The sequence below is a fragment of the Bos mutus genome, chromosome 20, assembly GCF_027580195.1.
Source record: "Bos mutus isolate GX-2022 chromosome 20, NWIPB_WYAK_1.1, whole genome shotgun sequence".
NCBI lineage: Eukaryota > Metazoa > Chordata > Mammalia > Artiodactyla > Bovidae > Bos > Bos mutus.
The window spans coordinates 56,214,447-56,230,309 of NC_091636.1; the positions used below are offsets into that span (position 1 = coordinate 56,214,447).

Below are 15,863 nucleotides of genomic sequence, written 5' to 3' on the forward strand. Positions count from 1 at the left end.
CGGAGTTTGCTCGAATTCGTGTCCGTTGAGTCAGGGATGCCATCCAGCCATCTCATCCTCTGCTGCAGTCTTCTCCTTTTGCCTTCAGTCTTTCTCAGCATCAGGGTCCTTTCCAATGAGTCGGCTCTTTGCATCAGTGGCCAAAGAGTTGGAGCTTCAGCATTAATCCTTCTGATGAATATTCAGACAACTGGTTGACATTGAAAATTAGAATTCCCCAATCTGCCGGTACCGTTCAAGAAAGTTACTTTGTATGTATGTACACACGCGAGCTTGTGTAGATAACATTTTTTGTGTTGTTTACATTTTGCTTTTACATCTTGGTGGTTTTATTTGAAGGACAAACATAAAAGTATCAGTGAAAAGAATCAATTCAGTCGCTCAGTGTGTCTGACTCTTTGTGACCCCATGGGCAGCCAGGCCTCCCTGTCCATCACCAACTCCCAGAGCTTACTCAAGCTCATTTCCATCAAGTCACTGATGCCATCCAACCATCTCATCTTCTGTCATCCCGTTCTCCTCCTGTACTCAATCTTTCCCAGCATCAGGGTCTTTTCCAGTGAGTCAGTTCTTCGCATCATGTGGCCAAAGTATTGGAGTTTCAGATTCAGCATCAGTCCTTCCAATGAATATTCAGGACAGATTTCCTTTAGAATGGACTGGTTGGATCTCCTTGCAGTCCAAGGGACTCTCAAGAGTCTTCTCCAACACCACAGTTCAAAAGCATCAATTCTTCGGCGCTCAGCTTTCTTTATAGTCCATCTCTCACATCCATACATGACTACTGGAAAACCATAGCTTTGACTAGATGGACCTTTGTTGACAAAGTAATGTCTCTGCTTTTTAATATGCTATCTAGGTTGGTCATAACTTTTCTTCCAAGGAGCAAGCGTCTTTTAATTTCATGGCTGCAGTCCCCATCTGCAGTGATTTTGGAGTTCAAAAAAATAAAGTCTCTATTTTCATTGTTTCCCCATCTATTTGCCATGAAGTGATGGGACCGGATGCCATGATCTTAGTTTTCTGAATGCTGAGTTTTAAGCCAGCTTTTACACTCTCCTCTTTCACTTTCATCAAGAGGGTCTTTAGTTCCTTTTCACTTTCTGCCATAAGGGTGGTGTCATCTGCATATCTGAGGTTATTGATATTTCTCCTAGCAGTCTTGTTTCCAGCTGTGCTTCATCCAGCCCAGCGTTTCTCATGATTTACTCTGCATATAAGTTAAATAAGCAGGGTGACAATATACAGCCTTGGTGTATGTACTCCTTTTCCTATTGGGAATCAGTCTCTTGTTCCATGTCCAGTTCTAACTGTTGCTTCTTGACCTGCCTACAGATTTCTCAGGAGGCAGGTAAGGTGGTCTGGTATTCCCATCTCTTTAGGAATTTTCCACAGTTTGTTATGATCCACACAGTAAAAGGCTTTGGCATATTCAATAAAGCATAAGTAGATGTTTTTCTGGAACTCTCTTGCTTTTTCTATGATTCAACAGATGTTAGCAATTTGATCTCTGGATCCTCTGCCTTTTCTAAATCCAGCTTGAACATGTGGAAGTTCAAGGTTCACATACTGTTGAAGTCTGACTTGGAGAATTTTGAGTATTACTTTGCTAGCATGTGAGATGAGTGCAATTGTGCAGTAGTTTGAACATTCTTTGGCATTGCCTTTCTTTGGGATTGGAATGAAAATGGACCTTTTCCAGTCCTGTGGCCACTGCTGAGTTTTCCAAATTTGCTGGCATATTGAGTGCAGCACTCTCACAGCATCATCTTTTAGGACTTGAAATATCTCAGCTGGAATTCCACCAGCTTTATTCATAGTGATGCTTCCTAAGGCCCACTTTAACCCTAACTTCCAGGTTGTCTGTCTCTAGGTGAGTGATCACACCATCGTGATTATCTGGGTTGTGAAGATCTTTTTGTATAATTCTTCTGTATATTCTTGTCACCTCTTCTTACTATCTTCTGTTTCTGTTAGGTCAATACCATTTCTGTCTTTATTGTGCCCATATTCTTGAAGAGATCTCTAAACTTCTCCATTTTATTGTTTTCCTCTATTTCTTTGCATTTATCACTGAGGAAAGCTTTCTTATCTCTCCTTACTATTCTTTGAACTCTGCAGTCAAATGGGTATATCTTTTCTTTTCTCCTTGCTTTTTGCTTCTCTTCTTTTCTCAGATATTTGTAAGGCCTCCTCAGACAATCTTTTTGCATTTCTTTTTCTTGGGGGTGGTCTTGATCCTTGCCTCCTATACAATGTCAGGAACCTCTGTCCATAGTTCTTCAGGCACTCTGTCTATCAGATCTGATCCCTTGAATCTATTTGTCACTTCCAGTGTATAATCGTAATGGATTTGATTTAGGTCATACCTGAATGGTCTAGTGGTTTTCCCTACTTTCAGTCTGAGTTTGGCAATAAGGAGTTCATGGTCTGAGCCATAGTCAGCTCTCGGTCTTGTTTTTGCTGACTGTATAGAGCTTCTCCATCTTCTGCTACAAAGAGTATAATCAATCTAATTTCGGTATTGACCATCTGGTGATATCCATGTGTAGAGTTCTCTTGTGTTGTTGGAAGAGAGTGTTTGCTATGACCAGTGTGTTCCCTTGGCAAAACTCTATTAGCCTTGTCCCTGCTTCATCCTGTACTCAAGGCCAAATTTGCCTGTTACTCCAGGTATTTCTTGAGTCCCTACTTTTGCATTCCAGTCCCCTATAATGAAAAGGACATCTTTTTTTGGTGTTAGTTCTAGAAGGTCTTGTAGGTCTTCATAGAACTGTTCAACTTCAGCTTCTTCAGCATCTCTGGTCGGGGCATAGACTTGGATTACTGTCATATTGAATGATTTGCCTTGGAAACAGAGATCATTCTGTCATTTTTGAGTTTGCATCCAAGTATTGTGTTTCGGACTCTCTTGTTGACCATAATGGCTACTCCATTTCTTCTAAGGGATTCTTGCCCACAGTAGTAGATATAATGGTCATCTGAGTTAAATTCACCCATTCCGGTCCATTTTAGTTCACTGATTCCTAAAATGTTGATGTTCACTCTTGCCATCTCCTGTTTGACTGCTTCTAATACACCTTGATTCATGGACCTAACCTTCCAGATTCCTATGCAATATTGTTCTTTACAGCACCAGACTTTACTTCCATCACCAGTCATAGTCACAACTGGGTGTTGTGTTTGCTTTGGCTCCATCTCTTCATTCTTTCTGGAATTATTTCTCCACTGATCTCCAGTAGCACATTGGGCACCAACCGACCTGGGGGGTTCATCTTTGTGTCCTATCTTTTTGCCTTTGCATACTGTTCATGGGGTTCTTAAGGCATAGTAGTGAAGTGGTTTGCCATTCCCTTCTCCAGAGGACCATGTTTTGTCAGAACTCTCCACCATGACCCATCTGTCTTGGGTTGGCCCTACACGGCATGGCTTATAGTTTTATTGAGTTGGAGAAGGCTGTGGTCCATGTGATCAGTTTGATTAGTTTTCTGTGATTATTCAGTGTATATAAAAGTATACAGTGAATAAATAGGGCATAGACTCCATCATTGAATGATTGTTTTATGTTCCGGAGTTTGTAAATCTGGTCAAACCGGTCAGCACATGAAGCTGAATGGGTGCAGTTAATACTCTACCCAATCAATGGTGATGAAAGAACCGTGTGTAGATTTTAGAAGTCCATGTGTGTTCTATAATCAGTCTTGCAGTGTCCGAGTTGTCTCTGGTACACAATACAATGGGCTTCCCTGGTGGCTCAGTGGTAAAGAACCTACCTGCCATTGCAGGAGATGTGAGTTCAATCCCTGGGTTTGGAAAGTCCCCTGGAGAAGGACATGGCAACTCACTCAGTATTCTTGGTCAGAAAATCCCATGGACAGAGGAGGCTGGTGGGCTATAGTCATGAGGTTGCAAAAGAGTTGGACATGACTTAGCAAATGGACAGCAGCACATATGCAGCACCCACCACTGGTTTTGGAGTTTAAAAAAAGATAGGGCTTCCCTGATAGCTCAGTTGGTAAAGAATCTGCCTGCAATGCAGGAGACCCCAGTTCGATCCCTGGGTCGGGAAAATCCCCTGGAGAAGGGAAAGGCTACCCACTCCAGTATTCTTGCCTGGGAATTCCATGACTGTATAGTCCATGGGGTTGCAGAATTGGACACGACTGAGCGACTTTCACTTTCAGGCTGTCAAACAAGCAAACCAATTGTAATTTATTTAACTTTTTTTTTTTTTGTGCCTGCTCTCCGTTGCATGAAGGATTTTAGTTCCCCAACCAGGGATTGAACCTGTGCCCCCTGCAGTGGAAGTGTGGTGCCTTAACCACTAAACAGCTAAGGGAGTCCCAAACCAGTTGTATTTTAAACCTGAGAGGATTTGTTTTCCTAAAGATCACAGGAATGCCGTTTATATATCTCAGTTGAGAATGGATCAGTTGAGAAGGGAGAATATTTTTCAGACTTTCCTGAGAAGCTGTGTTTCAGTCTCTGAACAAATGTACAGACTGTGTGCTGAATTTTGTGACAACACTTAAATTGCAGAGCTTTATTAGGAAGCTTTGAACTATATCCCATGGTCCCTTGAATATATTATACAGTGAAATCAAATTATTTTCTGAAAGGTTGGTCAGCCAGCTTCTTAACTGTTACTGCTTTGCCTCAGTGGGAGAAAAGTAAACTGAAAATGTTATCATTTCTGTGATTTCCACAGGCGAGTTAGTACTTGAACCAGTGTCTTCTGGAACTTCGAATGTCAGTTGTCAAAATAATTTGCTACCTTTAAAATTAGGTGAGGTTTCCCAGGTGGTGCTAGTGGCCAAGAACCCTCCTGCCAGTGCAGGAGACAAAAGAGACGTGGGTTCCATCCCTGGGTTGGGAAGATTCCCTGGAGAAGGAGATGGCAACCCACTCTAGTATTCTTGCCTGGAGAATCCCACTGACAGAGGAGTCTGGTGGGCTACAGTCCTTAGGGTCCAAGAGGCAGTCACGACTGAAGCGACCTAGCACAAAAATAGGTAGGTGGCATGAAGGAAATTAAAGTGTTCTCTGCAGTCTGATTTTTGCTGGTGGATTCAGGATCCTTTTGCCGGTATTGAACTGAGATTGTATTGTAAGTTGGGAAACGGTCAGTGGAAACTGTTCATTGCCCATAATTAAGCTGTGAATTCGTTCCCCCTCATCAGGTATTCACGTACAAGCAGAGCACAATTACACACCAGAAGGTGATGCCTATGCAGCCCACGGATGAGGAGGGCGTGGATGACATGGCCACCCTGACAGAGCTCCACGGGGGTGCCATCATGCACAACTTGTACCAGCGCTACAAGAGAAACCAAATCTATGTAAGTTCCGCTCTCAGTCCCTTAAAAATCCTTCCAGTCTTTTCCTTCCTCTTGCTGCGTCACATGGCATACAGGATCTGTTTCTGGGCCAGGGATCAAATCCATGCCCCCTGCAGTGAAAGCATAGCGTCTTAACCACTGAACCATCAGGGAAGTTTCCAAACTCCCTCCAGTTTGAGTCTGTTTATTTTTGTTTTCAGAGAGTATTTCCTTTTTGAGAACCTCCCGTTCTTCTAAGTAAAAGCTATATTTCTAGTTTTTTTTTTTTTGCCAAATTAGAGATGTGGGTCCATAAATCATGTTCTCGTGTTGATTGCCTGGACTTTATTAGCAGGGATGGCTTTGTAGCAAAGGGTAATTTGACCTCTTTCTTCTCCTGAGTGCATTCTGTTCCTGAGTGTTCTGTTCCATAAAGAAGTCACGCAGAGTGGTTTGACTTCCTCACTTAAGGGCTGAGGAGAAATGTGGCTTTACAAACAAGCAGACCTGAGCTCAAGCTTTTTTATTTCTCATTTTCTTGATTTTTTTTCTCCTTTTATGGATTTTCACTTTTTTTCTTCTGGCTCTGAGGCCCATCTACGGAGAGATTTCTTTCTTTCTTTTTTTTTTTTTTAATTTTATTTTATTTTTAAACTTTACAATATTGTATTAGTTTTGCCAAATATCGAAATGAATCCGCCACAGGTATACCTGTGTTTCCCATCCTGAACCCTCCTCCCTTCTCATACCCTCCCTCCTCATACCCTCCCTCTGGGTCGTCCCAGTGCACCAGCCCCAAGCATCCAGTATCGTGCATCAAACCTGGACTTTTAAAGGTTACATTCCATTTACAATGATCTCAAAATATTAGCAGTATTCTCCAAGTTATGCAGTCCATCCTTGCATCTGTCTTGTACCTCGCTGTCCTCCACCCGTCTGTTGCACCCCTCCCCTCATCCCTGGTAACCCCTAGTTTGTTCTCTCTCTGTGGGTCTGCTGCTTTTAGGTTACCCTCACGAGTTCATTGTATTTTTTAGATTCCACATGTACGTGATGTCACACAGTATTTGTCTGACTTGCTTCACTTGGCATAATGCTCTCCAAGTCCATTCATGTTCTGCAAATGGCAAAATTGCATTCTTTTTGTGGCTGAGTAATCCATTTTGTGTATGTACGTATGTGTGTGTGTGAATGTCACGTCTCTTTATCCACTCATCTCCTGGTGGGCACAGGTTCCTTCCATATCTTAGCAACTGTAAGTCATGCTGCGTGAACTTTGGGGTGCATGCATCTTTTCGAACTAGTGTTTTCATTTTTTTTTTCCATATACATACCCAGGAGTAGAATTCCTAGGTCATGTGGTAGCTCTATTTTTAGTTTTTTGAGAAAACTGCATACTGTTTTCTGGAGTGGCCGCACTGATGTACATTCCCACGAGCATGTAGGACATTTCCATCTACGGGACATTTGGCTTCAAGGGAACCTATCTCCCTTTGGGATTGCTCTTTTGATTGGAGACACGTCCTGGTATAAAAAGCAGTCATGCACATTTCTCCTCAACTTTTATGAACTCTGTGCCTATATTATAAAAGTAATACCTAAAAATCGCTTCTGTAATCATCCCTTTCTGACATTAAAGTATAAATTACATCATGTGTCAAGAATGATTTGCAGACTTTCTCCTTTCCACCTGCCTTTGTTAGCTGGTCTTCACTGGGCAACTGTTGATAGGTGTTTATTTTTCTCGTCAAGTTCATATTCATGCAGTTTTTTAAAAACCCAAATTTTAATACTGTAAAAACCCTTCATCTTTCAGTAGTTTTTATTCTTTAGGAGTTAACACTCAGTTTTGGCAGTATGCCTGTGATTATGATGAATAATAATATCAGCCTTTCCAATAACTAGGCTTCCATCATAGCTCAGCTGGTAAAGAATCCGCCTGCAGTGCAGGAGACCCTGGTTTGATTCCTAGGTCCAGAAGATCCGCTGGAGAAGGGATAGGCTACCCACTCCAGTATTCTTGGGCTTTCCTTGTGGTTCAGCTGGTAGAGAATCCACCTGCAATGCAGAAGACCTGGGTTCAATCCCTGGGTTGGGAAGATCCTCTGGAGAAGGGAAAGGCTACTCACTCCTGTATTCTGGCAGTCCATGGGGTCACCAAGTCAGACTCGACTGAGCAACTTTCATGTTTCACGTTCTAACAGCTAGCAGGTGCTAACTGAAACTCAGGATCCTCTCAGTATTGTGGTTGCTCTAGTTTATCCATCCTTAGACCAGGAGAGGAGAATTGGGAAAGAGGGAAGAATTAGATATTTGTTAATGCAAAATTGTCCTCAGCTTCAAGAAAAGAAGGTGTTTATTTGCCTTTTTTTAATCATGGGAAAGTGGCATTTTTGCCAGATTGATCTAATGCTTGGCAAATGTCTTCAGACAGCCTTGTATGGAGAAATGGAGTCGCCTTCTAGTCCTCTGACTAACCTTGCTTACTCTCAGTCTTTAGAGACTGCATTTTCCATATGTCCTTCAGAAAACGTCACGTTCATACATGTTTCTATAAAAGTGGCTGTGTATCCTGCCTTGTACATGTAATTGTTGAGCAAACGTGGGTTTTCTCCTGTTCCCGTCTCAAAACTGCTTCATTCCCACCTACACAGGTGTCCAGGGGCCCATGTGCCATGCCTGTATTTTCAGCATTAAGTCTTTGACACTGCTGTGTACCTGTTGACACAGCAGTTTCCTTGCTCACTTGGTCAAGGGCTGATTTTGTCTCTCTTGAGCCAAGGACAGTCAGGTACCTGGCAGTTGTGCCATATATTTGTAAAACAGATGCCATTCATACTAGAAGCAGCATAGTTGATGATCAAAGTAAAGCTGGATTTAAAATTTCTTTATTGGTACCTATCTGTTATAAATGAATATTTCAGAATTCTTATCCTTCTGTGTTTAGATGTATGTTTTTGTTATACATTTAATAGTCATGAAAAAGTCGATTAAGGGGAGAACTGCTGAAGAAGATTAAAGGACAGAGCTTTTAAAGCTCCCCTACACCATGATGATATTGTAAACCTGAATAAGCCATATGAATAGGATCTTGATTTTTTCTTTTTTCCTGGAATGAAGATCTTTTCTCTCCCCTTTGAGGAAAAAACACAGGATTTTTGTACAATTTACAGCTCAGGTCAGTTAACTATACCCTATATGCCATCCTTTTAGAACCTAGGTAATTGTATTATTGTATATAAAGCAGCCATCTTGATGTCCATTACTGAAGCTGTTTTCACTGGATGCTCGTACCTGTCAGATGCTGCTGCAAGGAGACAGAACTACCACCTATCAGAAAAGCACAGCTTTCCACCTTTATCTCAGCCCTAAAGCGATGCTTGCTCATGTTTTAAAAGAGGGAAAAATGGCTTGACTTGTAACAGAGGTGCTGTGTTAGTTTTCTTTTGCTGGCGTAACAAATTACCAAAACTATGAATTTTGTTTTTTTTGAAGTTTTGTAGGTTTGTTTCAAAGGGACTTACCAGACTAAACTCCAGCTGTGGGCATGCTAGGCTTCTTTCTGGAGCCTCTAGGGAAGAATCTGTTTCTTGTTCTTCCCCAGTGTTGGGAGAGGTCAGTTTCTTGTGGTTGTGGGACTGAGGTCCTCATTTTCTGGCTGGCTGGCTGCTGATTCCCGGCTGGTAGAGGCCTCCTTCCTTCACGTTCAAAGACAGCTACCCTGGGCCTAGTCTTTCTCATGCTTCAAATCTCTTCCTCCTTTCATCTGATCTCTGACCAGAGCCAAGAGAGGTTCTCAGGTTTTAAAATTCATGTAATTAGATTGGGCTCACCTGGGTTAATTCCCAGTCTCAGAGCTTACAACTTTAATCATATCTTGAGTCTCTTTATGTGCAACATTGCTTAAGTCACAGGTTCTGGTAATTAGGTGAACATCTTGGTGGGGCTCAGTCGTGTCTGACTCTTTTCGACCCCATGAAGTATACAGTCCATGGAATTCTCCAGGCCAGAATAGTGGACTGGGTAGCCTTTTCCTTCTCCAGGGGATCTTCCCAAGATTCCCAAGGGCTTTCTAGGTGGTGCTATTGGTAAAGAACCTGCCTGCCAGTGCAGGAGATGTAAGAGATGTGGGTTCGATCCCTGGGTTGGGAAGATCCCCTGGAGGAGGAAATGGCAATCTACTCCAGTATTCTTCCTGAAAAATCCTATGGACAGAGGAGCCTGGCGGGCTACAGTCCACGGGGTCACAAATAGTCAGACTCGACTGAGCGATTAACACTACTATGACTACTTGGTGGGGCAGGGAGCGGTGCATTACTCTGCCCGCCACAGGTGCCCTGCTTCGAGTCCTGTCATTGAGAAGGAACCTGTGTGTGTCTCTCCCACCACTCTGGATCATTTGTTGGCTTTCTGTTTTGGGCACCACAGGTTGCTGGTAAGCAGACCCATCTCCAGGTAGAGGGGTCTGTTGTTTGTGCTAAGAAGGACCATTAACTTCTCTTCTCCTTGAGGGCTACTCTTTTTTTTTTTTTTTAATTTTATTTTACTTTTAAACTTTACAATATTGTATTGGTTCTGCCATATATTGAAATGAATCCGCCACAGGCATACATGTGTTCCCCATCCTGAACCCTCCTCCCTCCCCATACCATCCCTCTGGGTCGTCCCAGTGCACCAGCCCCAAGCATCCAGTATCGTGCATCGAATCTGGACTGGTGACTCGTTTCATATATGATATTATACATATTTCAATGCCATTCTCCCAAATCATCCCACCCTCTCCCTCTCCCACAGAGTCCAAAAGACTGTTCTATATATCAGTGTCTCTTTTGCTGTCTCATATACAGGGTTATCGTTACCATCTTTCTAAATTCCATATATATGCGTTAGTATACTGTATTGGTGTTTTTCTTTCTGGCTTACTTCACTCTGTATAATAGGCTCCAGTTTCATCTACCTCATTAGAACTGATTCAAATGTATTCTTTTTAATGGCTGAGTAATACTCCATTTTGTATATGTACCGTAGCTTTCTTATCCATTCATCTGCTGATGAAAAGACAGCCTTCAGAATGGGAGAAAATAATAGCAAATGAAGCAACTGACAAACAACTAATCTCAAAAATATACAAGCAACTCCTACAGCTCAATTCCAGAAAAATAAATGACCCAATCAAAAAATGGGCCAAAGAACTAAATAGACATTTCTCCAAAGAAGACATACAGATGGCTAACAAACACATGAAAAGATGCTCAACATCACTCATTATCAGAGAAATGCAAATCAAAACCACTGTGAGGTACCATTTCACGCCAGTCAGAATGGCTGCGATCCAAAAGTCTACAAGCAATAAATGCTGGAGAGGGTGTGGAGAAAAGGGAACCCTCTTACACTGTTGGTGGGAATGCAAACTAGTACAGCCACTATGGAGAACGGTGTGGAGATTCCTTAAAAAACTGGAAATATAACTGCCTTATGATCCAGCAATCCCACTGCTGGGCATACATACTGAGGAAACCAGAATTGAAAGAGACACGTGTACCCCAATGTTCATCTCAGCACTGTTTATAATAGCCAGAACATGGAGGGCTACTCTTATCAACTGAGAACATTATAAGACTTCAATAAAATATTTCTTCTAGCTTTTAGCATCCTCCGTTCAGATGTCGGTGGACTTCCCAGGTGGCTCAATGATAAAGAATTTCTTCTGCCAGTTCAGGAGAGGCAAGAGACATGGGTTTGATCCGACTGGATTGAGAAGATTCCCTAGAGAAGGAAATGGCAACTCACTGCAGTATTCTTTCCTGGAGAATCCTATGGACAGAGAAGCCTGGCAAGCTTGGAGTCCTTGGGGTCCATGGGGTCCTTGATAGTCCATGGGGTCACAAAAAAGTTGGACATGACTTAGTGATTAACAATTCATATGTGGGTAGAGAGCTATGAAGGCGTAGAGCACTCAGTAGACAAAGTTGAGTCCACTTTTCTCTACTCACCTCCATTTGGGCTCTATATTAACCATTTAAGTTTTTTATGTCAGTTTAAAAAATTTTAAAGGTCAGGTGTCATCTGATAGTATCCTTATTTCTTCAGGGATCTGAACATTCTAAGCTTTCAGGCTTTTGTGTGGTTTTCTTCCCAGGTAGCACCTCCCAGGTAGCCTGCCATTGTAGAAGACATGAGAGACACGGGTTTGATCCCTGGGTCAGGAAAATCCCCAGAGGAGGGCATGGCAACCCACTCCAGTATTTTTGCCTGGAGAATCCCTTGGACAGAGGAGTCTGGCTGGCTATGATCCATAGGATCACAAAGAGTCAGAAACGACTAAAGGGACTTAGCACGCACTAACAGGAATGGTTTTCTGACCCTTTAAGACTGTTCCGTGAAGATCTAGACTTCATTTTACAAGTTTTATATTCATATTTTTGCCAAATTTCTATTGATTTTTCATTTTTACTTATCAATATTAAAAAATAATTTTTAGCCTCAACAAATAAAAGGCCACGTGTCATAACCCTCGTACCTGATGGGGCTGTTTCACAATAGAATGGCCAGTGAAAGCTTTAAGAACCTTACTAACCTTTGTATCAGTACCTCTCTCCCCATCTTACTCATCTAACACCATGGGTCGTTATTTGGAAAGTTCCCACTTGTAACTTGGGGCTGCTCCTTCCAGCCACAGAGACTTTGCAGACCTTGGGGTCTGTTGGTCTCTGTGACTCCAGCCTTGCTGCTGGTCCAGTTTGGCTCTGAGCCCTGGGTTAGAGGGCTTCCCAGGTGGCTCAGTGGTAAAGAATCTGCCTGCTGATGCAAGACATTCGGGTTTGATCCCTGGGTGGGGAAGATCCCCTGGAGAAGGAAATGGCAACCCAACTCCAGTATTCTTGTCTGGAGAATCCCAGGGACAGAGGAGTCTGATGGGCTACAGTCCATGGGGTCGCAGAAGAGCCAGACACAATTTAGTGAGTAAACAAAAGCAACAATAATAACCCGGGTTAGAGCAGCTCTGTTCTTCCCACAGTTGCCTGGCCTAAACCCTTGCCTCCTGCCCCAATACAGGATTCCCTCCCTAGAACTTCAGGTTCTCTCACTTAATGCTCCACTTAGTCAGCTTTCCCATCCTCTGGCGACTTCTCAGATGAGAACTCTGCTTATCACAGCAGCTCCCTATCTGTGACCCTGCCCCAGACTTTCACCCCAAACCTCTTGTCTCTGTTTCCCGGTACCTTGGAGAGGGTCCCCTGAGTTCCACCCTGGGAAGAAGTGTCTTTTCCCATCACTGATGAGGCCTGATGTGGACACCTTCCCACACCTGTAAGTCCCTAAAGACTCGGAGAGGAGGGGTGTGTGTTGTACAGAGCGATAAGAGGTGGGGGGAGGGAACAAATTGGTGGATGAGGAGGAGAGCTGGCTTCTCTTGGAGAGGGGCGGCCGCAATGATACTACAGAGGAGGGCTGAGAGTTGATTCGAAGAAAAGGCTAGAGAGATGCCTTTTTTGAAGGTGGAGAGATGAGAGTGTATTGGTGTGATGGCTTTGCTAAACTGGGAGAAGGTTCCTTTGTTTATGGAATCTGATTTTTGGGGAACATCCGATAGTGGAATGCATAGGTGGGGGTCAGGACACCTTTAAAAGGAGTGGTTCTGGACCAGATGTGTGGGTCTTAGGGGACTTTTGGCAGTACCTGGAGGCATTTCCAGTTGCCATAGCGAGGGCAGAGGATGCTGCTGGTATCCTGATATCTGTTAATAGTTGGTAGAAGCCAGGGATCTACTAAACATGCCCAGATGTAGAGGACAGCCCCCCTACAAAGAGTTATCTGGCCTAAGATGTCAGTCATGCTGAGATACCCTGCCTTACTTAAAGCTAGGCAGCAGTGTTTGGGCTTGGTGGTAAAGAGACTATATTGTCCTTGCTAAAGGCTTTTGAAGAGGCTGCTGCTGCTAAATCGCTTCAGTCGTGTCCAACTCTGTACGACCCCATAGATGGCAGCCCACCAGGCTCCCCGGTCCCTGGGATTCTCCAGGCAAGAACACTGGAGTGGGTTGACATTTCCTTCTCCAATGCATGAAACTGAAAAGTGAAGTTGCTCAGTCACTCAGTTGTGTCTGACTCAGCGACCCCGTGGACTGCAGCCTACCAGGCTCCTCTGTCCATGGGATTTTCCAGGCAAGAGTACTGGAGTGGGGTGCCATTGCCTTCTCCGTTTGAAGAGGCAGTTTCCTTGAAAAAAGTTTAGAAGGGTTGATAGGGAAGTGATGTGATACAGTCTACAGAGGGTAGGTTGGGTGGGAGAGTGTTGCAATATCTCAAAGCGGGTAGATACGAGGGTTTTGGACCACAACCTGATATAAAGAGCTGACTCACTGGAAAAGACCCTGATGCTGGGAAAGATTGAAGGTGGGAGGAGAAGGGGACGACAGAAGATGAGATGGTTGGATGGCATCACCGAGTCAATGGACATGATTTTGAGAAAACCCCAGGAGATAGTGAAGGATGGGGAAGCTTGTCGTGCTGCAGTCTATGGGGGTCACAGAGTCAGACACAACTGAGCGACTGAACAAGTGCAGCAGAGATGGGCGTGAGCAAGAGAAAATTGCATGTGATACCCAAGGGGGAGGGGCTGAGGGAGGCAGGGCTGGCTGTAATGATGGCCTGATGTCCCCAAGAACAGTTCTGACAGTTCCTCCAGGAGAGGAGAGTGGGAGAGACGAGCTGGGTTTTAGATGCCTGTTGCATTGTATTCTCTGGAGCCTGGATCATTTCACATTCTGTACCCAGCATCTAAGCACCCACTGGACCAAAACAGATGAGGTCTCTGTTGCACTGACTGTCAGCTCTATGTCCAGAGTGAAGGGACGGCCTGGCCAGCTCTGTGGTGTGGCAGTTTTGTTTTCTGCCCAACAGAAGAGAAACACGTTGTCTCCATCACGGGGTTTGTCGTGCTCTGGCTCAGTTGCCTGTGGGAGCCTCCTGTCTAAGGAGCGGGCTGGAAACCGCATCAGAGCTCGGCTGCAATTATGGGCTTGAGGATGGCTCCAGAGGAAGCCCCGCTCTGTTCCACCCACCTCGTGGGTTCGTTTGTTGGTCTTGCTGAACAAACAGCAGAGCTGAGAGTCAGATGAGTCCGTTTTAAGACGTGGAGCTGTGTCTAAAGATAAACGGTTGTGAAAGCACAGAAGATGCTTCACAGCTCATGTATTTTTAGGTGTTTCAAAAATAAAACCCTCCTCTGGTAAGGTGGCCGTGCAGATCGAATGTGAAAATGAGTTTGTTGTTCCCAAATTAACTTCCAGACCCGTAAAAGGTGCTGGCAGGCAGCTGCCTGTTGAAGCCATGTGAATTACAAGTGAGTTCACCTGGGCTGCCCGCAGTGTTCACATCAGGCCAGCCAAGCTGCAGGGTTCAGTGTTTCGGGCGTGCGGATCTCAACCTGCGATTCATTTCCTTGATTCATTCAGTCTTCCCAAAGGAGACTTTTGGGGGTTATTTCCCACCGGTTTCCAAACCCAGTGTCAAGTAACAGCGTGCCTCTCAGGGATGGCCTGAAGACTGGATGGCCAGCAGGCTTGGCATTTGTCTCATACCAGGAACAGCTGAATACAGTGTGGTTTGTAGGGTTTTTGTTCTTCACATGAAATCAAGACTGGTGTTGCCAGAAGATGATTGTAACCATCTGTCTGACTCTGTGTATTTTTAAACTTGACCAAACATTTATCCTCTTGAGTTGCCATTTCTACATCGGCACATGGCGGTGGCAATTAGAAGCTTTGTTTTTGTTCATTTTTCTCCCCTTTCTGGCCTCTTTTGGGTCAGATTCCTTTCAACAAGGGAGGAATATGAGTCAGAAACACACTCAAATTAAGTGGAAATGTCACTTCTAAATGTAAGAATTTGACTTTAGTCATGTATCTTGAGTTACTGGTTGTGATCCAGTTTTCAATGAAGTTGAAAGCTTAACAGTTTGAATTGTTTAATTGGATGAGGATGGCAAGCAGTTTTGTTAGGGAAGAAGGTGGGTGTGGAGCATGAGAACTCAGTTAAAAAGGGAACTTATTGGTACATTGGTAATGAATCCAGGTGCCTCCAATGTCTCTACGTTGACTCAGCCCTGCCTGTGTGCCAGGCTGTGCTGTGGCTCCAAGGATGCAAAATTCCTCTTCACCGTGGTAACCGTTTATTAAAATAATGAATGAACAAAAGACAGCGCCCCTCCAGGACCTCCCAGCTTGTTGATGAAAGCAGACACTTCATACCTTTGACAACGGCTCGGGGCGACAATGACTGTGATAAAAGTGCTGGGAACACAAAGAATGGGCATCGCAAGAAGAGCTGAGGGGGTCAGAAAAGGATCCCAACTGGGCACTAGTGCGGAGTTTTGAAACATTCCTAGGGGAATTCAGCCAAGAGGGAGGGTGGCTCTTCCCTGGCAGAAGATCAACAAAGACTTGGAATAGCATGATTTGTCGACCTGCAGGACAGGCAAGAACCTGCACTGGAGGCTTTGTGCAGCCTACTGGTGAGGTGGTCAGGAGCAGGCGAGGAAGGG

At 44.0% G+C, this 15,863-nt stretch overlaps 1 protein-coding gene across 1 annotated transcript in view; it reads left to right on the plus strand.

The window, feature by feature from the left end:
* Positions 1-15,863, plus strand: part of MYO10 (myosin X) — a 260,360-nt gene that overhangs the window by 108,412 nt on the left and 136,085 nt on the right. The window contains exon 3 of the mRNA XM_070357696.1: positions 5,181-5,339. Coding sequence (XP_070213797.1) covers positions 5,181-5,339 — 159 coding nt within the window. The remainder of the gene's footprint in view (positions 1-5,180; positions 5,340-15,863) is intronic.